The sequence below is a fragment of the Xiphophorus couchianus genome, chromosome 19 (genome assembly GCF_001444195.1).
Source record: "Xiphophorus couchianus chromosome 19, X_couchianus-1.0, whole genome shotgun sequence".
Classification (NCBI taxonomy): domain Eukaryota; kingdom Metazoa; phylum Chordata; class Actinopteri; order Cyprinodontiformes; family Poeciliidae; genus Xiphophorus; species Xiphophorus couchianus.
Genome location: NC_040246.1, coordinates 9,135,192 through 9,158,274, shown reverse-complemented (window position 1 = coordinate 9,158,274; position 23,083 = coordinate 9,135,192). Strand labels below are relative to the sequence as shown.

Below are 23,083 nucleotides of genomic sequence, written 5' to 3'. Positions count from 1 at the left end.
GTAAAACAGTGACACCTAGCGGTCAAGAGGGTGTAATTCTACAATTTTAACCGGAAGCTGACTGCAGACTCATTTATCAATCCATTGATTAAAAGTGACATGTCACATGGTGACATTTGTATGGAAGCCCGTTTCCGCCACTCTGTAAAAAAAAAAAAAAAAAAAAAATTATCTCATTATGAGATAATTATTTTTTTTTTTACAGAGTGGCGGAAACGGGCTTCCATACATTTGTCACCTTCAGTGATGTATTGATAAATATTTTTCTTCGTTTTAGTCGAGTGTATGCTACCTAGGCTCAAATAGTTTCATAATAGTTATTTTTTATTAGTATCTGAATCAGAATCTTCTTTCTTGGTCAAGATTGACCAAGAAACACATTTACATGATCAATTACTTGATCATAGTAAAGTAGATGGAGCAGTGTTTTTAAATATCAAAAAGGGATTACACATTACACCATGACATTCAGATATCATATAAATATTTCTAAAATATAATTACAGAAGTGCAACTTTTTAGAATTATTTTTTTTGTAAATTTACAGATTCAAAACAACTTAATTGGTCAATGTTGTGTGCACAAACTGGAAATTTAACTTTGACTTTTCAAGTGCTCACAGCAGTCATGAAAACATTATTTACTGAACTAATTAATTTCGTACAGGCATATGTTCATGTATTTTTCATTCACATTAGCGATTGTATAAATATGTGCTTAATTATCAAATTAAATGGCACTTCTGAAACCGGAAAGTACGTGAGAAAAACATTCTTTTATTTTGAAAGACAGGAAGAAGCTCAAACGTCCGTAGTAGTGCGTTGGAAGGAGTGAGTTAGATGACAGATTTGTCCCTTTTATTGACTAATGACAACGTTTCATTGAGGCAAAAATATGGAAGCAGAAGTGGTAAGTGTATATTGAAATAATAATTCTTAGGTTTTAATACGTATTTAGGATAAAGTAAGGACTTTTTTTTTTTTTTAGATATTGTTGCTATTACTTCCTTAGCCGAGAAGCTAACGGCTGAAACAAACGAACCCAACAAACACTTTATGATGATAATGGCTCTTTAAATTCAGTCTTTTTTTGTTGTTGTTGTTGTGTCAGCATACAGCAGGGTCCACAGAATTTGAGACTGTGGAGATTGCTGAGTGTAAGGCGAGGAAGGTGAAGGTTCCCCGGAGGATCATTCACTTCGCCAACGGGGAAACCATGGAGGAGTACAGTACTGATGAAGAGGAGGAGGAGGAAGAAGAGGAACACGTGAAGCAGGTCGTTTCAGTTGACACGGTAGGATGAGTGGATTACAAAGGCTCTGTTTTATTTAGTGACCATGATCCAGACTTTAAGAAAAAGGTACTTTTATGAGGACTTTGGCTGCTCATTCAGGCATTTCAAGGCTACGCAACTCAAAAGATGACTCAGTGTTGACATTTTAAAAACGAGATCTTAATGGACCTTAGCTGCAGCCAAAAAAAAAAAAGTGTTCTAAAATATTTTTGTTGAATCTAAAAGAAGTATCAGTAATACAGTTTGACGGGCATTAATTTTGTACCAGAGAACTATTATTACACAGCAGAGATCAGATATCTGGAATGTTTCAAAGCCTCCATTTGTTTTTGTTTTTCAATCTTTGCTCTTTCGTTTTCACATGTAGGTGCACCCCAGTAAATTGGAATATAATCGAAATAATTCATATATTTCAATTCATATATTTCAATTCATTTCAATTGAAAAAAATTCAATTTTATATAGATTTATTTTGGACAAGGATTCAACGGAAGAATTCATGTGCTTATTTAGATGATTATGGGTTTACAGCTCAAGGAAACAACTTTTACTCTCTCATACAACAAGTAGACTACATCAGACCAACTTGAAATCAAATAATTTTAATATAGATATGTAAACATCCTGGAGAGTATTCCATGTACCGTGTATACAGTCAGTACCGTACTTTGGTCTTTTTTTTCCTCGAATTTATCACTGTGTCAATTCAATGTGGCATAGAGGTGACAGTTTTATTTTAATCGTAAACCTGTCGTTTTACTAACACACTTTAATCTTTTTTGACTGATACAATCACAATAGAGAAACTTGAAACCATGTTTTGGTATTGTTAATAGGTGCCAGACTATACTGGGAAATTGCATAAGCACAGCTTGTCAGCAAAAGGAAGCTTTCCTTTAAAAATGTCTTCCAGTTAGCTCCTCCAAATCATCACTGATTGTTGACCTTTGACACTGATTCTCAAGTAACTTTAATCCTGCCCCCGACTCTTTAGTAGACTCTGAAATGATGAATTTATTTTCATCCAAGCAAAGTAGTTTGGGCCACCTAACAAAAGTCCAGTCTTTTTTTCTCTCTTTGTCACTCATAAGACGCTTCTGACCATGTTTCTGATTCAGTAGTAGCTTAGCACAAGGAATTTGAGAGTTGTAGCCCGTCCTCTGGACATGTCTGGCTAGTGGCTCTTAAAAGCATGGACTCTAGCTTCTGCCCACATGATGTGAATCTCTGTCTCAAAGTCTTGAATGAATTTTCCTGCTCTTTTCCTTCTTGCTTGTGCATATTTTTCCTTGCACTCATCTTGCTTCTAATATGTTTGTTAAAAGCTGTGCCAGATTTTAGTTTGTTTTTTTCTTTGGAAGGGAAACCTGTCCAATCAGCTGTCTTCATTATGGTCGTGTAGGCGATTATCTTACGATAAGATATTTTTATAGAAAAACAAAATATTAAATAAGCTCCTTGGTATGCACTTGTATACACGTGTGAAGTTTCCTAAATGGTCAGAGTAACATTTTCTTTGTAAAGTAATAATATAAGTTTATTAATTAAATAAACAAACTGAATGTCAAATTATGTGAAGTCATTAAGCATATTTTCCTGTATATGTGCTCCAGTCCAAACTGACCTGGGGTCCTTATTTCTGGTTCCACATGTGGAGAGTGGCAACCTCCACTATTTCAGGTAGCGCCTTAATTTAATCTTTAAATATATATGTATTTTTCCTTCATAAAAATGCTTGAATTTGTATCAGCTATTCTGTGTAATCTTTGTTGCAGTGTGCGACTACATGGGGGAGAAATTGGCCTCTCTGTTCGGCATCACCTCTCCAAAGTACCAGTATGCTATTGATGAGTACTACCGCATGAAGAAAGAGGTGTGACCCATCATCAATTATGTCAGCCATGTTACAGGAAAGTCTGACCTTAAAAATGTAACACAACCTTCTCTTCCCGCAGGAGGAGGAGGAAGAGGAGGAAAACCGTCTCGCTGATGAGGCAGAGCGCACGTTTGCAGCGCAGCGGCGAGGCGAGCAAGAAAATCCAGCTGCAGTGAAGGAGCAGCCGGAAGGAAATGGAGCCACATTTGTAAACGTCAGCTTTGAGCTTGAACCAGAGTCGTCGCTCAGGAATCCCGATCCAAGCAGAGTCCCATCTCCTCTCCCCTCCTGAAAAAAACTGATTCACACATTTCAAATTGTTGGTTAAACCTGAACTTACTCAACTCCATGCACTAATTTTTTATTTTCCTTTTTTTTTTCTTTTTTTTTGTGCTTTTTTTGTTGTTGTTCTTGTTTGTAACAGATTAATTTATTCACAACGGTGGAAGTGGCTGGGGAACGCCATATCTGTGAATGTGACTTTGAGTGTTGCGTGTAATCTATGCAACACTAGATGTCAGCCTGGAAATGAGCCCATGGCTGAGGCAGCGAAGAAAAGGCTGGGTTGATGCTCTGTGCATTAATCTGTTCTTTTTCATCAGTTATAGAGAGATGAAGCCGATCAGAGGGACCAGGGCAAATATTGATGCTACACCAAACTTATCAGCTGAAAACCTTAGCAGCTGGATAGATCCTGGGTCTTCCAGACTGTTTCCTGGGTAGTTTTCTTCAATTCTACTCCAGTAAAAAATATCAGGATGAAGTGTCTTTTACTCTACAACAAGGTCCTGATGTGTAACCACATGATCCCAGCAGAACAGTGCAGTGTCCCTTTTCGTCACCCAACACTTTGTTCTGCCAGTATGTTGTGTGGAGAAACACACTTTAAAGGAGATGTTACAGACCAGCTGGTGGTTTTGATTGTGGAGATGTACGTGATGGGTGTGAAATATAGAGCGAATAGTAGTTGTAGTCTTGTATTTCAACAATTCAAAGGTGCCAAAAAAAACAAGACTCCTGAATGTAGAAACGAGTAAAAAACATTCAGAATTTCAAGATGTTTGAGAGACCCCTCTCTGTGCTGACTCCTCTTTAACTGTGAATGAAAGGTCCAATAAACACCAACATATTTGCCTTATATGAGTGCTGTAAAGGGACATTAAAGGCTGAGTATATGCTTAAGAGCTTTACTTTTGTATTATTAGAACAGGTTTGTGTTTAACCCCAGAAAAGAGGATTTCTGGTGTTTGATTACACTCCAGTAGATGTTTATACATGTTACCCCTTCTGTTTTAGTTTAAGCCGATGAGAATCGGCTGATTTGCGGCAAAAACTGACTTTGTAAGAGAACAACTGATATATCCTCTAATTTACACCCCAATTTGTTACTCCATGAGCTCTTTAAATCTGCACAGAATAATCGATTAATGTTGAAATATACTGATGATTATTGGTTTGTAGAGATGTCTACAGAGCTTATGTATTTATAAGTGTCCTTGCTTTGGGCATCTTAAGCTTCTTATTGTTATCCACTGATATCACTATGTTGACCTGCTTCAGATCGCAGAGGGCGAACTCAAGTCATATGTGTCGCTAACAAAGAAACAGAAGTGCAAAATAATCCTCAGTCTGATTATTTTTGAATGAATGTGTTTCATTAAAAACAACTTGCTGTCTTTGTGTGTGAAGAAACAGAAAATATGCAATATATTTAGTCATTTCAATAGGAACCTACTGCCTATATATTTATTTGTATTGTCTGTTTTAATACATATTAAATCACAGGGGAGGTCGATGTCTTTATTACATCCATTCATCAGATAAAATGTTACAAATTGTAATAAATCTGACAATTTATTCAGATTATTTTTCCAATTTAAAAAAAAAAACGGTTTTAGGTGCACAAAACAAAATTTGTGACTTTTCTCCAAACATTGTCCAAACTAGACACACAGGCTGAAATATGTACATGTATTCCTACTTACACTTGGATAATTGTCCCTTGGTATGTTGCACCTTGACCAGTTTAACTTCATCAACCATCTTGTGGTTTAATGGGCTTGCTCTCATTTAAACAGCCAAATATTTCAATCTTCACTTGATTTGTGTCAAATATGCAGTCAGCTTTCACTCTTACTATCCAAGTAGTGCAATATAGTAATCCTGGGAGTGAAGAGGCCCACATCCCAACGTTTCAGTCAGTATGAAGTTCTTTGGTTTGAAAACCTCACCTTAACGCCTCCAAACATTCACTGGCCACTACCTGAATTACCTGTTCAGTTACTTGTTAACACAAACAGCATTTAGATGTGACGAATACAAACTGAGCACCAGAATGGGGAAGACGGGGAGTAATAATGACTGTTGCATGGCCGTTTGTAGCAGACAGGCTGGAATATTTAGAAACTAATGACATTTTCACAATTGTCTCTTATGTTTACAGTCTAAAAAAAAAAAAACTAGTTAGTGGCACAACCATTTCCACTCAAAGAGCCACTTTAGCCTCCGCTGCCATAAAATAAAACTTGCAGCAAAAGAACAATTTTCCTAACATGCACAACATAAAATGTTTATTTTAAAAGCTAGAAAACTAGAAATTACTTCTATTTTCGGACTTTAAACACCCTCCATAACAAAAGAAATGGAAAATGAAGAAAAATAGGAAGCAGAGTTTCAAGCTGGTTACTTTTAAAAATTTGTTGTAGATATTAAAAGCAAATTTTGCATAACAACTTAAGGAAAAATTCCTAAAATTACAATTTCTTTATGGATCCATAATCAAAAACATTTATTTTTTGGCTTCGTAGGGCCACAGTGGAAGGGCCAAATAGCCACAGGTTGCAAACTCCTGCTTTAAACCAGACTTCGGCTTCCTAGTGGCTGATCAATACTTTCAGTACTTTTCACCACTGATCTTAATATGAAAATAATAAATAAGCAAAACCACTGGTAATATTTCAGCAGTTCAAAAAAAGGGTGGTTTACATAATCAACCTGGATGAGGATACTAAACACAACAACACTGAGTGTAATTTGAGAATAACTTTATACAAATGATTTCTTTACACAAGTATTTTTACACAATCCACTTCTCTGTAAACCAGTCTCCATAAAAAATAAAAGAGTGGCAGTCCTGCTGCCGCCAGTATAGATCAAGATTCTCTTCAAGTGTCGTCAACGTCAATCATATTGCTGCCGTCGTTGTCGTTGGCAACCAGCACCTCTCTGTTTTCGTAGGTCCAGAATCCGTTGAGGTCGATCAGGATGCTGACCACTGTGTCCCCCTGGCAGCTGTTCACCAAATCCTGGAGCGTGATCTTGTAGGGGTCTTTAGGCTTCACCATGTCAAAGACTTCGTCCTGAGGACAGACAGTGCTTGAAACAGTTATCAAATCTGCTGTACACGTCGCCATTACAGACTTACAAACTGCCTGTGGCTGCTTTACCTTCACATCCTGGAAAGAAACAGGCTCCTGACTGTGCAGCTTCATCTGCTCCTGAATGGCCTAAGGAAAAAACAAAAGACACCGTCTGTCTTGAAAGGCTGCTGAAATAAACAGCATCGATTATTTTTGCACACATTTTGTTGTTGTTACCCTAAAAAAGTAGTTCAGGGAGAAGACGTTGAGGTATCCCTGATTCTCCATGTCCAGAAGTTTAAAAATATACTGCAATGCTGCAGGCTCCTTCCTATTTTCCAGGGCCAGTACAAAGTCCAGATAGGTCTTATAGTCCTGGAAACACCAGAAGAGTACAGGAAGTTTAGGAAAACAGAGAAACAAGCTGGTTTGACAAAACCTTTTGAAATTAAAAAGCTAAAAATGAACATATAAGGATTTTATTGCTGTTTTTATAAAGCTTGGAATTACCGATTTCTCTTGAAGGACTATGATATAAAAGAGGTATGACAGCAGCATTCAGAATATTTTTTTCTAGTCTTCATTTCATGAGAGTTCATTAATTATTTTAATTAGGAACAAAGGTGACATCATATATGTGAAAGAGCAATAACAGTAAAATAGGTCAGTGGGAGTATTTTAAAACAAAGGAAAATAATTGGGGCGTGCTGTGGTGGCGCAGGGGTCAGCACGCCCCACGTTTGGAGGTCTTAGTCCTCGACATGGACGTCGCAGGTTTGACTTCCGGTCCCGGCGACCTTTGCTGCATGTCTTCCCCCCTCTCCTGTCTGCCTACTGTCGCAAAAACTACAAGCCACCAGCGCCGCAAAAACTCTTTGGTGAAAAAAAAAGGAAAATAATTAAGGAGTCAAAATTTGTAATTGTTTTTTTGTATATTAAAGTGGTGATTAGAATGATCAGTGCAGCTAGCCTGTGCAGAGAATGTAGATCCTTACATTAGCACTGAGATTTCCAAAAAGTTATCAAAATTCCTAAGTCCAACATGACGGACAAAGGCTGAAAGATCTAAAGGGTGAAACAGCAACTTTTCCTGTTATCCTTCCTGTTATTTGCTGCTAGTCTTGCTCTCTAGCAGTCTGACTGAGTGACAGTCATGTTGTGAAGCTTCCTTTCAAATAGCTTCTTAGATCCCTGTTTTTCCTCTGACTCCATTTTAAAAAACCTTTCTGAAAACACCTACCTTTGAATCTTCCTTACTCAGCAACTGCATCGACACCAAAGAGTGTTGCTGTCAGTGAAACCTGGCCGTGTTTACTGATTGGTAACATATCGTCAGTGACAATCAAGCTGAAAGTCATCTGATTCTGGTTAATAGCTAGTCTCTCTGTGCTTCTCTAGACAATATACTGTCTTGGTAAGCAGCAAAATCTTAATCTTGTTAAAAGTTCAAACTGTTTTACCATTTCTCCATCATAGGTGAGACATTCCTGAAACACCCTGTCCAGGAAGACTGAAGTGAGGGTGGCCGTGCCGTAGCGGGACAGCTCTTCTTTGCTCAACATGCCGTTGTGATCTTTGTCCAGGTTCAGGTACTGGCCTGTGGACATGAAGGTTAAAAGAAATCTAGATTTCAGGAAAAGCAGGAAGATCTGAACAAACAGCAACACTGAAACACCTCTACGATTTCTCACCGTAGACTCTGAGAGCCGACGGAGCTGAGAACCAGTTGGATTCTTGGCTTTCTTTAGACAACTCCTCATCTCTCAACTGGCATAGAAATAATAATTAAAAAAAACAATTGCAGAAGACTGAACGCTTTCATAAAGTTTTGTTTCTGTACCTCTAATGAAATGTATTTACTGGATATTAAACACTCACAGGGAGGTAAAAACAATCATACCTCTAACAAGTCATCCAGGAAACTGCAGGCCAAAATATCCTGGATTTTAATCTTTCCTGTTAAAGGGAAAGTTAATTTTTTTACTACACATAATCAGCAATATTTCTAATAGATTCAAGCAATGGAGTGCCTATAAACGCTGCGATTACTAACATATTCCTCAGAAAAAAGCTCACTAACTAATAATAAAGAACTTTAATTTGCCCAAGTAATCCAATTCAACACAACACAAGCTCAATGTATCTTCCTCTGAATTCATTGGTGATGACGGCAACACTTGAGTGAAGCTTAGACTCACCGGTGCGAAGCGGGTCAAGGAAGAAAAAAAACTTGCGAACAGCTGTGCAGACATAGAAAGAGTAAAAGGATTTCTCCAATCCGTCTAGCTGGGGCAGAGTGGGAATCAGTTCCAGGATGTAGTTCTCCAGATCCTATACACACACACACACACGCACACACACATCAACACTATTGCTTGAGGAGGAAACAACAAAAACATTTATATTCACTTCTAGTGAAATAACGTACAGACTCCCTGAGGTAGCCTTGTCCCGCCACGTCATACAGACTCAGACCAATTCGGGTTTGATGCAACCACACTAGAAAGGAACAACAATTAATGAGAAGATGGTAACTAATATTATTTAAGCCTAAAAAGAAAAACAAGAAGTATATCCAAACCTTTCCTCATGACATAGTTAAAGAACTGCATGATGGATATTCGGCCGTATGGGTCACTGCTGAGCAGCTTGGCGTACACTCTTGCTGTAAAAAAATTCCTACGGGAAAAAGTGAAAAAAAAAAAAAAAAAAGAGGAAAAAAAAATCTGAAATTCTTAATCTATTCTCCAGTGAGGATGATATTTAACTTTAAATTATATATTTAAAATTTTAGTCTTGTAAAACCTGAAGTATTTACTGTGTGAATAATTGTCCGATCCAATTATTTTTTTAACTGGGCTGAAAATAATAAATGTGAGAATAACCATCTTTATCATTTCAAAGTCAAATAAATGGGTCTCCTTTTTGATTAATAAAAAAGAAATAGTTTTCTTATCCAATTAGCTGAAATGAGGTTTGTCTATAACCTCTGCCTTAGATATAAGGTTGAGGAGATCTATCATTAGCCAGACAAGTGTATCATATCCAACTTAGGAATTGCTCAGCCAAGAGCCCTGTTTTACATCCAGTAGAGTACAGATAGGTTAGCAACCTACCTGCACTTTGGTCCTGCCTTTTCCCCTACTTGAAGGTAGGCTTCATAGTTTATCATCGCCTCATCACCACTTACTGGCGGGACTTGATGTTTATCAAGCAGAAACCACAGATTCTAAAACAAAAACAAACAGAAAGAGAGGTATTAAAGACAGATCAGCAGAAACGAACATGAGATTTGAGATGGGTTCTTGCACATTTTATCAAGTCTAAGCTCTTCGTCTGTCCTGACTTGTCATTTTTATTTATTTCGCATAGATGTAATGACACTATAAATTTAAGTCAGATATTTCAACAGTAGTTAGGCTTTAAACAGAGAAGATGCAAAAACCAGAGGACTGGTTATACAAACTCTATCATAGATGAAAAGATGTTTTACCTGAAGTTCTTCATTATCCAGCAGCTCTCTGCTTTTTCTCTGCAGGAAGACAGCTCTGGATTCTTCTCTCAGTTTCTGCAGCAGAACTTCATCTTCTGCTGGAAGCTTCACAACATCACATCATGTCATTCATTTACACTTCACCCCCACAATCAGGAGTCTAATGCACTACTTAAGTTAAGGTTCACTCTTAATATGTCACCTTATAATAGAACCGTGGGATGGTCTTGTAGGACTCATCTGTTCCCACTTCGCTTCTCCATTCTGAGTAATATTTGGTGAAAAGTTCCGTCTCTTCTGCTTTCTTCTCCTCTTCGTTCCTCGAATCTTCAAAAAACAGTAAACGGGAAACAGAAACAAACATTGAAGACCACTTACATCTGACTGGTGCGTCAACGTCAGCGCTTTAAACGTTACTTTGATCATTTCTGACCTTTTTTTAAGCCAGCCAGCCTCCTTTTCAGAACATCCGACCAATGTGTCTCTTCCTCTTTAGCCATACCGGCAGCAAAGATTAAAATAAATAAGGTTTACTCATTAAAACCAAAAATATAACTAGCTAAACAGATACGGACACAAACAATAAAACTAGCTCCAACTGTCACTTCCGTTGAGAAGTTTATACTTTCATAATAAAAGTACATTCTTTTGTCTGTAAATTCCATTACAAATTTTATTTGTAACTCGTGTTGTTTTAGAAACATGATCATAGTACTTAAACATAATTAGACATACGTGTTGTAAATCTAACTGCGCACTGACTGTTCTGCCACTCCTCTTTCATTTTTTATGGAGACTGGTTTACGGAGCATTTTCTTGGCTGTATGCTTTTATTTTGAAAGCCATCAAACACTCAAGTTTGCTGAAATCCGAGTGGCATGGAATTTCTAACTCCTCATGGTGAAAATATGAGAAACATGTAAATGGGCAACACATTTAGACCATTGTCAATGTATTTTAGTTTTTAACAAAAACATTTTTCATGTGGTTAAATTATATTACTTCTTTGCTTCATTTGAATTTAAATATCTCAAGAAGTTGCTGTGTAGATTTGTTTTTCCGAGCTACCTTGAATGCAGCATTGGACCCCAGTCTATTGCTGATGACGCAGTAACTGTGCATCTTGGAACTCGTGCCTTCAATTGGAAACAGCCTGAAATTATTTAGTCCCAGTTTTTGTGGACATTGGTTGCCGTGAGTTATAATTATGAGTAAATAAGCCGTAAAAGTTTTGTTTAAAGTACCGCTGATATTTTAAAGGAGTAAGTGGTAGTTTGATCAGGAATGACCTATACAGGATGTGGCCAGTTTGTATAGAAAATAATACTTTAACATCTCTATTTTAAAACATAGATAAAGGATCACTGCTGCTTCACCTACATGTGAATATTTGAAGAGTTACACATTCAAGAATGGGTTCTACCTTGTTATTAAAATTCAGAATTTGTTTTATATCACCACAACTAACTTCCACTGCACGCTTTCTATGCACAAGAGATATTAAGCCAAACCTGGAAGGCAGACAGATAGACAGAAAGAACAGTGGACAAACTAGAATAGCAAACAGAACTATCAGACATGGTACAGAGGATGTAAACACTAAGAAATCCAGCATGCTGCTGCAGACCTCTTTTCCCAAATCTGTTTTTGCTGCTGGGACAGCAAAGAGGACAGCAGAACTGATGAAGAGGAAGGCACCAGCAGTCTTTGAGGAAGAGGAACAACATCAAGAGGAGCAGAAACGCATGACGGGTATGGTGACTGCAATTTAAGACGTATCTTTTTACAACCACACAGTCCTACTTCCATATTTGCTTTGGTTTGTTGTACTAAACAAGAGGTGTTTCATAGGAAAGTATCAGCCTCCTGAACGGCCTCTGCTTCCTGCTGAGTGGAAAGACCTGAAGGAATCTCAAGAAAACCGGGAACGTTTTGAAATCCAGATGATGAACACCTTATTCACTTGTGGATCAGAGCTGAACATAGCAAAGTAAGAGATGATGAGAGTGTCTATAATGTTTTAAGCCAATTTTCCTTTCAGTAAACAGGAATATTTGGTATAAAGTGAATATCCTTCGCTTTTCCAGGTCCTTGCTGACTTTTGTGGCGATGGAAAAGGGCACGCTGTCCTATGAGCTGCTGCTACGCTACCTGACACTGTGTGTGAAAGGCGGACACGACGATGAGGTGTTTGACATCTACAAAATCATGCGTGGAAGTTTCCCTTCACTCGACACGGGGGCTTCCTCCCTTTTTATTAAATCCTTTGGCCGTACTGCGAGGTGGAGGGAAGCAGTTGAGATCCTGCAGGAGATCAAGCAGGTGAAGTACATTCTTGTTTAGGAAAATGACTTGAGTACATACTCTCCTTATTAACTTTTGATTTGTATTATTTTAGGTTTTTACACCATCACCGCGTAACTATAGTGACGTTATTGCAGCAGCAGTTCATCACAGAGATGCAACTACTGCCTGGGGTTTATACGATGAGCTTATTGAAAAGGGACTGAGTCCTCATCAGGAGACCTGGGATGCACTTTTTACAGGCGTGAAAGAGGGTGAGAGGGAAAAAGAAATGGGAGCCATGACTGAGTCAGAGCAGCATGAGAGGCTGCTGGGAGTTCTGGTGTACATGAGGAACAACCAGATCTATCCCCAGCAGAACGTTGCAAACACCATAAAGAGCTGGTTTGAGAGGTAAGCAGTGATGGAAAAGTTTATTCCCTGTGCTTTAGTTTTTTTTCCATCATTTTTTATTCTTTTCTCTCTTCATTTATGTCTTTCTTCCTGATTTTAGTCTCAATGGACAGAAATGGACTGCAGCCTGGAGCACTGCTACCCCAAAGTAAATACACATTTTGCTACTTTTTACACGGTTCCCTTTGTGATGTTTTGTGCCATTTATTTAAAAAGTATTTCTCTCCTTAGAGGTGTGTGTAGGTGTTGTGGGTCAGAGCTGGAGTCTATCCAACTGAGTGCTGAGGAGTATCAGGAGCTGAAGGACAGAGTCATGACCGATGTCATTCAGGGGCGAGATGTATTCAACAAGACCACTCCTGAGGTACGGATTCGCACAAAAACAGCGTCTTTTAAAAATTGATTTATGTTGTTTCTCATCTTTAAAAGTCATAATTGTTTAAGGAGAGATTAAGACTAAGATGTTAAGTTTAAGAGTTTCTCTAAAATTTGAACTAAAACTGGTCTTAAGGAGGCTTTGCTTTCAGGGACCAAAAGCCCCAGAAGATTTTAAAGTACCTGGAGTTTCTTGGTGTAAATCATTCCATGATCAGGATCACTGTCAGTTATCTGAAGGCATCATTTATGACAGTTTCATTGTGGTTAAGATCTGAAACTGAATTAAAATCAATTTCAACTCATAAAAAGAATGTAATGTAATAATCTACAGATTTTTTAGAATTAAAACTTGTGAAATGAGTATGGTAGGAACAGCAGACTCACACACTTGCAGCAGTGTGTCTGCTTCATTGAAACACTCGTGGACATCTACATTAATCTCTGTTGTTGAGCACAAATGCTGAAAAATATTACATTTTTCAAGTTAAAGTCTCTTAAAAAGGCTTTGATTGGAGCAGTACTCTCTTTTTCAGTTTCCATGGTAACTGTGAGAAAGAAAGTCGGTGCTTCCTTTGATCAAATGTTTCCACTGGATAGAATTTATTACTGTATTTAAACACAAACTCCGAAAAGCAATGATATTATCAGCATAAGTGGCTGAGGTTAAATGTTGTGCTTGGAAACAACTACAGAACTTTTGGTACAGAAAATATGAACTGCAGAGGAGGGAAAAACTGAAATAAAATTCTGGGAATATTCAACCACTGAGAAATGTTTAATGTCCTTCCAGATCGAAGATCAACTTTTATTTCAAAGTCCATAAAAGTGCTATCACAGCACATTTTGCTTTTGTCTGATTTGGGCCTGGTTCCTGCAGTGGAAACGGAGGTGGAGAGAAATTATTCCAGAAAATCTCCCTGGTTCTGATAAGGTTCCTGTATTCGAAACCTCATGTCAGCATACGATGGAAAGTATATATATATATGCGTATATAAATACAAATTATAGCATTAGAGAAACAAAATCTACAAGTCATGTGTTTAAGAGACTTCAAAATAATTGTGAGGACCTGCCTCATGCGTCTGCTAGAGGGCATCATTGGTACACAGACACACCCGACTGATGACTGAAATTGACCCGTTCAGACTGTTACCAATTTCTGAGCTGAGTTTCACTTTATCGTCTGGTAATGGACCCAGAGCTCCGTCAACGGCGTTGGGTTCAAGTTTTAAATCAGTTTTTTGCAGATGAACAAACCTATTTCATGGAATTAGCAGCAAATAAGAAAAACTGCCTGGAAGAAAATTATATAGTCCCTATTTCATTATTATGAATCAGAACAAAAACCAAAAAATCCCAGTCATTTAGAGAAGATTTTAACACTTTTATATTAAGATATACACATTTATGACTAGTTTGGCATAAAGCAAAAAAAAAAGGTTTTATTTCTTAATATTATTATATTTATTATTTTGTAAGTTAAAACTGGTACTTCAAGAACATTTGAACATTTTCTGATCAAGATTTAGATTTATATATACACTGCGTGTCGACGAAAGCCTGTTAGTTTAAGATAAAGTGACAAAAACCGCACAGCATTTTTTTAATCTGGGTTATAGGAAGTTTCTAAAAACTACTTTTAGAAAGTTAAAACTGGATTCCAAAACATTTTATAAATTAAATTTCATATGTACTAAAGTGATGTCTGTCTTGAGATTTTTAACTTGCTGGTTTATAAATATCATTTTAAGAAAAAAAATCATATTTGTTTTTGACATCTTACCTCACAGGCATAAATATGATCCTTTTAGATTTCAGTGGTAAAAGTTAAATATAAAATTTTTTATATTATGTTTGTTCATTGGAAATGTTTTGGAAAGGTAAGTGTGATTTATATAAAAACAAAAATGATAAAATCCCCCTGCATTAAATAAAGTTAAATCCCATTGTTGAGGACATGTGACATAAATATGATGTGAAAGCTCAATGTATCCGAAGTGTAAGTCATTCAGCTTAAATCTTTACAAATACAAAACCAAAGACACACCACCGGCGTGACGGGCAGTTGAATAAAACAGAACGGGTCTTAAAATACTGATATTTTAATGCTCCCTGCAGGACTACAGGAGAAGGCATGGTGTTGACATTGATTTTCAGTGCTTTACTTACAATAAAATTAAAGAAACATGCACAGGAAAAACCTTGGCAGCACAAGTGATATGCAACTAATAATGTGCCATGTTTATTTGTGACCAGAGAGCAACTTTTGTCAGTGTTCCTTGAAGTTCTTCACTCTTCAGATAGCGGTTGTGGTTAGATAAGCTATTTAAATTTGGGGACTTCCCACTTGTAGCGTGCCATGTAAATATGGGCACAATCTGGCAAAATTGAAACGACTTCACACCCCTTCTAAAAGGGCAGGTGTTATTGTGTAAAAAAAAAAAAAGATCAAGATGCACGCAGAACATTTTTCAACCTTTAATCAATTATAAACTGTACAACTGAGTTGAAAATCTGAGATCTTTCTTTGGAGAAAAATAAACAAAACATGCTAATTGCATAACTGTGCACAACCTGCGGATGTCCGTATTAGAATGATGGGACTTTAGAACAAACAGAATGCGCCATCATTTGAAGCACCTTTGAGTGGTTCAGCTGTTCTCAAATGGTTCATAGTTAAATCTCACTGCAAAAGGAGAAAGGTGCAAAAGAAAGTCCAATCCAAGTGGACGAAAAACTCATGAAAATATATAAACAACAACCTAAGGAGTTTCTCAGAAGGCCTTAACATAATATTTCAAGGACAATGTGACAACAACCTCCCATATTCCTCATATGTCTCAGTTATGGGGAATTGGAGAAAAGCAGAACATCTTCTTACAAATAAAACCTGGCTGCATTTTGCAAAAACACATTCAAAGTCTCTCAGATGTGTAGGAAATGTTTTATAGTCTGATAAAATCAAGGTTGAATTTTTATAACATTCTAAATGGTATGTTTGGTGCAATAGCAACACAGCACATCACCTGAAAAACTTTGTATCTACAGCGAAGCAGAGTTATGCTTTGGGGGTGTTTTTCTTAAGGTAAAACTGAGGTCTTAGAGGACTTATGGACAGTTCCAAATAAAAAATACCCAAACCGTTTGGCTTCTGCAAGAAACCTTAAGATCAAGAGGAACTTAATCTTTCAGCATTTCAGTAACTGAAAACAAACAAATCAATAGAAAAACAGCTCCATTAGAAGATTTAAGCTTTATTATGGCCCAGCCAAACTCAAATTGTGATATCTCAAAATATCTGCTGGGTGCTATAACGAGGATATGAGGTATGATCAGAATTTGGCGAAGAAATGTGGGAAAATATTCCAAATTGAAGATGGGATCGCTGAGATAAATTTTAACCCAGAAAGACTGAGAGCTAAAATAAAACCAAAAAGTGCTTCAACAGTTTTAGATTAAAGTTGTTAATACTTATGCAACATTATTTTAATCTTCCAATCACCCCATTTATAAATTAAATTTAAAAAAGGACAAATAGAGTTTAGGAAATAATAATCAGTAGCTGAGAATAAAAACCTTCTAAAACTTTAAAACTGCTTCTAAATGTGCCAGTAAAACTGAAGTAGATCTATTTTACCTGCTACAGACAGGAGACATTGGTATGTAAAAATCTGAAAAGAACAAAGTATGCAAGAATCTTCCATAAGTTAAAAAAAACTTTTCAAGAAAAAAATAAATAAAAATCCCCCGTTTCATATCTGAAAGATTCTTTGATGCATTCAAAACATTATTTATGACTTGAGGAACAAAAAGACTGACTTTGAAAGCCGCTTTCTATGAGATTTGAAATGTAGAAATTATTTTTGGTATTTTAAATTAAAATTTTTATGCTCTTTGGAGATTATATAACCTTTTAATTGTTGTAATAGGAACTTTAACCATGGCGATCCCTCTCTGTTGCCTGTAACTTGGCTAAATGTAACATGCAACACGTTAGAATCTTCTGTCACTTGTGATAAAGTGTTTATTCTGCAGCTCTGAGTCAGTGGAAATGCTGCTGTTTATTTTTACAGAAACAAATTGTGATAACAAGGCACCTGAGTGGTAATGTATGCTCAGGAGTGTGTGTACAGATGTGGGAGTGTGTGTGTTTTAAGCAGACATATTATCCAGGTCAGCACAATGAGGCCGGTCTCAGGTATCAGCTTTGGAAAGTCCCGGGATAGTTACTCTGGACTTTGTCTCTACCGTTCACGTCCTTCTTTGTCTGCTCTCAGGCTCCTCTTTTTCTTCTTTCCATCAATCGTTCTCTTCATCTCAAACTCCAGTGAGCGACTACTTACTGTTAAAGTTGAGGGGGGGTTTTTCAGCAGCCTGACAGGCCTTTTTCCTTTTTCCTGCTCACAGTTACATCACAGGAGGAATATTGCAAAAAAATTTTTTGCATTTATAAGGTTGCATTTTGGGCTGAATCTTAATGATACTGTGCAAACAGTTTCAGGTTTCAGGTCCTGGGGAATTCACAGCAGCCTATTTCCATATCTATCTAAAAGTGAAAGCACCAATAATGTTTCCACACTGGTGCTGTTCTGAGCTCCATGGCAACTTTCCTGTTATGGTACGAAGATGCAGACCAACATTAAAGACACAGAAGAACAGGCCTCCCAATTATTTTTCCTAATCATTCCTTATAGTCCTCGGACAATCCTAACTAACAGGACTGATTGTTGGGTCTCTAAGGGTCTATTTAGCATTTGACAAGTCAGTAGAAGGGGCCATCTGATGAGTGATCCTGCAGGTTGAGTCCAGATTCATTTCTGGAGTCAAAGAATGAACAAACCCCTGATGCTGTTACTGTCTGTCTCAGTTCCCTTCCAGCTAAAACGGTCTGTTTCCACTACTGCAATTCGAACCGTCTGCTGTGCAGAGTAATTTTAAGCATCTGCTAAAAAAAAAAAAAAAGACAGACATACTAAAAAGAGAACCACAAATGAAAGTCAAATAAAATTATTCAAAGAAATTTTGCAAGTAACTCATGGACTTACATTAAGTAAGTCCATGAGTTGTTTTCCTTGTTGGGGGCGGGGTTCAAGCCCACATTTCTGTCACAGGTTATGCTGTAAGTAATTGAATATGCTGAAGTCAAATTCAAGTGAGTGTCAGTAATTTGATTGAAACTTCTGCAACTAATTAATGCAGCTGAATACAGTATTTCTTTCCATATACATTAAACGGTTTCACTTCTTTTTTAGACGCTTAAGATACTTAACCGGGAATGCCACGGCAGCTCAATCAGGAATTTAATGGGTTGATCACAATTGTTGGGTTGATCACAATTGATCAAAAATTGCCAGAAAACATGCCTAGCTTACCTAAGTTTGGGTTTCCTTCCACAAGTTTAATGGTTTTTGGGCCATCCGTCCTGACAGAAGTGTTAATACTGGCTTGGTTCGCACACACACACTTTCTCAGCATTGGACACACATTTTCTGACTGAGATCAGGGCTTTGTGATGACACTTTGCTGTCTTCAAATCACTTTATATCTAATTTGGTCTAATTCCTTTTTAGAAGACACGTGTGTGCCATACCTGAACTCTCCGGTAGGATTCTTGGGATTTTCTTTTGATATTTGCGTCAGTAAAGCTGCCTGTTTGTCCTGATCTCTCCCGTCCTCATCTGATAGTTGTACCGCTTGAAGTTTAATGTTGCTTTTGGACAAGTGACTTCTTCCTTGAAGAGTGGCCTTTCAAGACATGCTGCTGCAAAACAGACATGTTTCTGTTTAGATAATACCGTTTCTCCCAGCATATTCACAAGTTCTTACTCTGGGGTTGCTAAGCACATTTCACAATAAAAAAAACAACAAAAACCTCCATCTCTGGGACACAGAACTTGTTTTGTTCCTGAGTGGAATCATTTCTGGAAATTCCCATGGCATTTATATGTATGTATAATTGGTGGAACAGATTAATTTGATGCCTTCAGGCATCTGGAAGCTGTACCTGAGGATGAACCAGACTTGTGGTCCGTAATTCTCATTCTAAAGCCTTGTCTAAAGGCTTGATTTTTGGTAGCAATGTCAGAGTCACTTTAAAATACAGATGTTTGAATTAATGCCAGTCACAGTTTAGGACATTTTAGTCTTATTAATTATCAGACATTGAAGGGAAAAAAAATCCTTTTGTGCAGTTTATGTAACCATCTGTTCTTAGTTGTGTGTACTAATGTAACTTTATTTATTTTCACTTTATATATAGTTTACTAAAAGCATCCCAAGCGATTTAGGAATACCATCCTCCAAGATATTTTAATCTAAAACCAAACAAGCGAATCATGCAAGTGAAGGTTTTGCTGTGTTCTGAGCTGAAGACATGTTTCCATTTTAAGTATGGCAGCATGCTATATTAGAATTCAACTGGCATTTCTTCTGTGTAGGTTTGCAGGTAAAGCTATTTTTGCAGCTTTTTATTAGTTTTGTGGTCTGTTTTGGGGGTGTTTGCATCTTAAACCACTTTCAGATAACGCCTACACTTATATTTTACACTGACCCTGGTGAAAATTCAAAAGCAGCATTTAGATCAGAAATGATTACTGGCACATTTATTTATTCAAATCTATTGTCTTTATTTTCTCCTTCAGCGTCATTCGCTGTCAGAGTTTGTGCTTCGTATGTCATTGCTTTCTGTCTGTGCTTCTGTTCAGGAGTTGGAGAGCTTTAAAGCGTTTGTGAAGAGGAAGCCAGCTTTTGATGTGGTCATAGACGGGCTGAATGTTGCAAACATCAACAAAGATAAAACCAAGCTGTCAGAGACGGTGAGAATGCACACAGATGCATAATTACTTGGAACACAGTTAATTAAAAGCAACATATTTATTTATAAAAGATCTGCTTTATGTGTGCTCATTTGAAAGATGCACAAGCTCAGTTTTATCGTGTAGATTTTAGTGTGTGTTTTTTTTTTCTCCCAACACAGGGGATTTTCTGTCAGTTTCACAATGAATAACCTCATCTGCCTGAATCTTAGATGTGCACTAAAACTGTCTGATACCGGATTTTAAACTTACCTAACCTACTTGTCTGACTGCCCACATCTGTCTGTCTGTCTCTGCTGGTCTGTGTGACACTCGCATCATCGTACTCACACATTTTGTTGCTGCAGGGCAGGAAAGTACAGACAGATAAGACTGTTTCCCTATCTAGTCATCTGCTGCAGTTTGTGGGAAAGCAAAATAAATCATGAAAATTAGAGCTGCTGAAATTTGCATTAAGACCATAGGCAGGAGTTTTTATTCAAATAATTGACTGCGGGAATGAAATCAGAAATGAGCTCCACCTGTGAAAAACGTAAATACCAGCTGAATTCGTCAGAACGTTGGCGTCACTAAACCTGGTGGCGTGCAGACGTTTGAGCCCCTCGGAGGGGAAAGGTCAAACAAGAAAGATGGCAAAGGGTTAAAGGCAGGAGTGTCAAACTCATTTACATTTGGGGCCAAATCAAGATCATGAATGCTCTTAAAGGGCCGGTGTATTTGATGAAACCTGTTCACAAACTGTTAAAATATCAAGGAATTCTTAAAATAAAATAATATTGAGCATCTTTTCAGTCCTTCCAGAATTTTGTGGCTTTTGCAATAAAAATCAAAGTGTTTGTGGTTCTAATTTGGAAATATTTGCACTTATTTATGATGGTAAATGCAACTTTTTTTTTTACTTGCTGTGTGGATCACGGACTATAATCTGACACCAATTAAGGCTCAGGCAGCTGTTTAGTACAAGTAAGAAAGATTTTGAGAATTTGTGAGAAAATTTGCAATAAACTCCCAATTATGTATTAGCACAAAACAGTGCAGGGATTTGTTGATTTTGCATGAATTTCCACAATAATTCTCAAGAAATTGGAGGAGCTGGTTGATATAATTTGGAAGTAAACAGATAAAAATGACATTGATTTGGTTGATAACATAATATTTAAGCACACTTCGTGTTTAGTCTAGAATCTAGAGGGCCGCATAAACAGCTATGGTGGTCTAGATTTGGTCCAGGGACTTTGAGTTTGACAGATGTGGTTTAAGGCATGATTTGGGGTTTTGTTCCAAGTTGGTATAGACCGAAACAGAGACAGGATCTCAGTGCAAACATCAAAGACTTTAATCAGCCTATTGGAGTTATGGTTCAATAACACGTTTTGCTATTGCTCAAAATATTCAGCAGGTTCAAGCTCCAATGAGTGGCTCCTTAAAATGAACATGTTGATTCTTACAGAGTTTCCTGCATACTCACAAAATTTAGCTGGATATTTTTGAGATTTGGCACATAAACAAGCCAGTTAGAAGTTGTTTATTGAAGATCTTAGGAAAGCTGAAATAACATAAAAAACCCTTTTAGGTACATTCAAGAGGAAAATATTGCATTGTTTTGTAGCTAAACATTTGACTCCTTTTACAGATGGAAACTGATTAATTAATGGTTTATACAACAAGATAAAAATCATAAATATGAATAAATACATTTATAATATGCCTATTGAATGTGTTGCAAAGAATCCATCAGAACTGGAAGCCAGTTATTTTAAAAAAAAATCTTCTCCTGAATGAAAGTTGAAAGAAATGTACTGGCCTTCCTGAAATCTTTAATAATAGCCTAATAAAGACTTACTGAGAATTGACAATTCAGCATAAATGAAGTTGGTGATGTCATGACTCTGTTCAGCCAAAGCGTTGTACAAATTCTGATTATTTTTTTTCTTGAACATGTCAGAATAAAGGTCAAGTAACTTTATCTATTTATGCTTAATTAGATTTGAACCAATCAATGAACTTTTATTTTATGACCTATTTATTAATTGGTGGTTTAAAAAACAAAAAGAGGTTTTCCTAATATGGGCGTCCCCCTCCCCCCCCCCCCCTCTACTTAATAAGTATGCACAATTAATTGGGTTGAATCTTTCTAAACTTTTTAGATGAAGATTTTCCCATTGTAGTAAAATTAGATTTTTTGAGGGTATTTATACATTTTACCAGGAATTAGCTGATTCTAGTGTGTCTAAATTATTCTGTATTTTCTACCACAAAATATCGACATTGCACTTACTAAAGGGTGGTACAAATGACAGACTTGTATGTGTTGTTGCAGCTGTTGGCAGTGGTGTTGGAGCTTGAGCGTCAGGCCCTCAACATCCTGGTGCTGGGGAGGAAACACATGTTGAGGCCCTCCAAATCCTGGGACAGACACAACATGATCCTCATCCAGCAGAAAGCGCATTGCTTCTTTACTGAAAACATGTGAGAGTCTCAGAATGACAAAGTAACACTTCCTAAAGTTAACACACCAAGCAGATGGAGGTGGTGTAAATGGCATCAGAGGATGGAAGCAACTAAATAATTATTTTGGACCTCACACCTTCCATCTCCCTGTTAGATCTGAGGACGACCCGTTCCTGCTGTATGCCACTTTGCATTCTGGGAACCATTGTCGGTTCGTGAGCAGGGACCTGATGAGGGACCACAAGGCCTGCCTGCCAGATGGGGTAACTAGGCGGCTCTTCTTCAAGTGGCAGAGAGGCCATCAGCTAGTGGTGGCTGGGTATGTCGCCGCTGGCAGGAGGGTGAATTTTCTGGTGAGTGGATGGTTGGTTACAACCTCTTGTAAGGTCAGGGCTGTAAAGAGTAAACATTAGGTCGACATTGTACCATCTAGGCTACTGCTCCTGTGTCTTTTTCATGTGTGAACTCTCTCCAAGGCACAGACTGACTGCATCTTTCTGCTTGATTAGAGTATTCCCTGCTTTGACACCATTGTCCAGACTACAGGAAATACCTGGCATGTTCCCTATGATGACACCGGGGACAGAAGCACATATGAGGTGCCACAACGGTGGCTGTGTCTCACCAAAAAACACTGAATAATTTTTTTTAAAGATATGTAAAATAATAATAATAATAATGTTTTCATTTGTAGTCTTGTGAATAAAACTCTTAAATCTTG

At 37.4% G+C, this 23,083-nt stretch overlaps 3 protein-coding genes across 3 annotated transcripts; 2 read left to right on the top strand and 1 right to left on the bottom strand.

Moving 5' to 3' along the window:
• The first annotated feature begins 769 nt into the window (after positions 1–769).
• On the top strand, positions 770–4,964 carry fam177a1 (family with sequence similarity 177 member A1). Its single transcript, XM_028000770.1, has 5 exons — positions 770–909; positions 1,111–1,293; positions 2,907–2,973; positions 3,069–3,166; positions 3,249–4,964. Exons 1-5 carry the CDS (start codon positions 895–897, stop codon positions 3,459–3,461), a joined length of 576 nt encoding a protein of 191 aa, XP_027856571.1. The 5' UTR covers positions 770–894; the 3' UTR covers positions 3,462–4,964.
• A 1,232-nt stretch (positions 4,965–6,196) lies between these two features.
• On the bottom strand, positions 6,197–10,642 carry ppp2r3c (protein phosphatase 2, regulatory subunit B'', gamma). The gene is made up of 13 exons (XM_028000769.1): positions 10,455–10,642; positions 10,224–10,348; positions 10,022–10,126; positions 9,645–9,757; positions 9,110–9,207; positions 8,957–9,027; positions 8,727–8,859; positions 8,429–8,484; positions 8,220–8,295; positions 7,989–8,125; positions 6,766–6,903; positions 6,616–6,675; positions 6,197–6,528 (listed from the first exon to the last, which is right to left on the bottom strand). Exons 1-13 carry the CDS (start codon positions 10,519–10,521, stop codon positions 6,334–6,336), a joined length of 1,374 nt encoding a protein of 457 aa, XP_027856570.1. The 5' UTR covers positions 10,522–10,642; the 3' UTR covers positions 6,197–6,333.
• A 476-nt stretch (positions 10,643–11,118) lies between these two features.
• Positions 11,119–23,083, top strand: prorp (protein only RNase P catalytic subunit). The gene is made up of 10 exons (XM_028000517.1): positions 11,119–11,773; positions 11,873–12,011; positions 12,109–12,343; positions 12,420–12,718; positions 12,819–12,866; positions 12,950–13,082; positions 19,801–19,911; positions 22,232–22,380; positions 22,517–22,715; positions 22,872–23,083. Exons 1-10 carry the CDS (start codon positions 11,434–11,436, stop codon positions 22,998–23,000), a joined length of 1,782 nt encoding a protein of 593 aa, XP_027856318.1. The 5' UTR covers positions 11,119–11,433; the 3' UTR covers positions 23,001–23,083.

Excerpts from the sequence above, each read along its gene's own strand:
- ppp2r3c (XM_028000769.1), bottom strand. The coding sequence starts at position 10,521 with ATGGCTAAAGAGGAAGAGACACATTGGTCGGATGTTCTGAAAAGGAGG. Across the intron at positions 10,127-10,223 it reads TCCCACGGTTCTATTATAAG|CTTCCAGCAGAAGATGAAGT; the intron begins GTGACATATTAA and ends GATGTTGTGAAG. Across the intron at positions 8,485-8,726 it reads CCTTGACCCGCTTCGCACCG|GAAAGATTAAAATCCAGGAT; the intron begins GTGAGTCTAAGC and ends TCCCTTTAACAG.
- prorp (XM_028000517.1), top strand. The coding sequence starts at position 11,434 with ATGGGTTCTACCTTGTTATTAAAATTCAGAATTTGTTTTATATCACCA. Across the intron at positions 12,344-12,419 it reads TCCTGCAGGAGATCAAGCAG|GTTTTTACACCATCACCGCG; the intron begins GTGAAGTACATT and ends GTATTATTTTAG. Across the intron at positions 13,083-19,800 it reads TCAACAAGACCACTCCTGAG|GAGTTGGAGAGCTTTAAAGC; the intron begins GTACGGATTCGC and ends GCTTCTGTTCAG.
- fam177a1 (XM_028000770.1), top strand. Across the intron at positions 2,974-3,068 it reads GGCAACCTCCACTATTTCAG|TGTGCGACTACATGGGGGAG; the intron begins GTAGCGCCTTAA and ends TCTTTGTTGCAG. Across the intron at positions 3,167-3,248 it reads ACTACCGCATGAAGAAAGAG|GAGGAGGAGGAAGAGGAGGA; the intron begins GTGTGACCCATC and ends CTCTTCCCGCAG.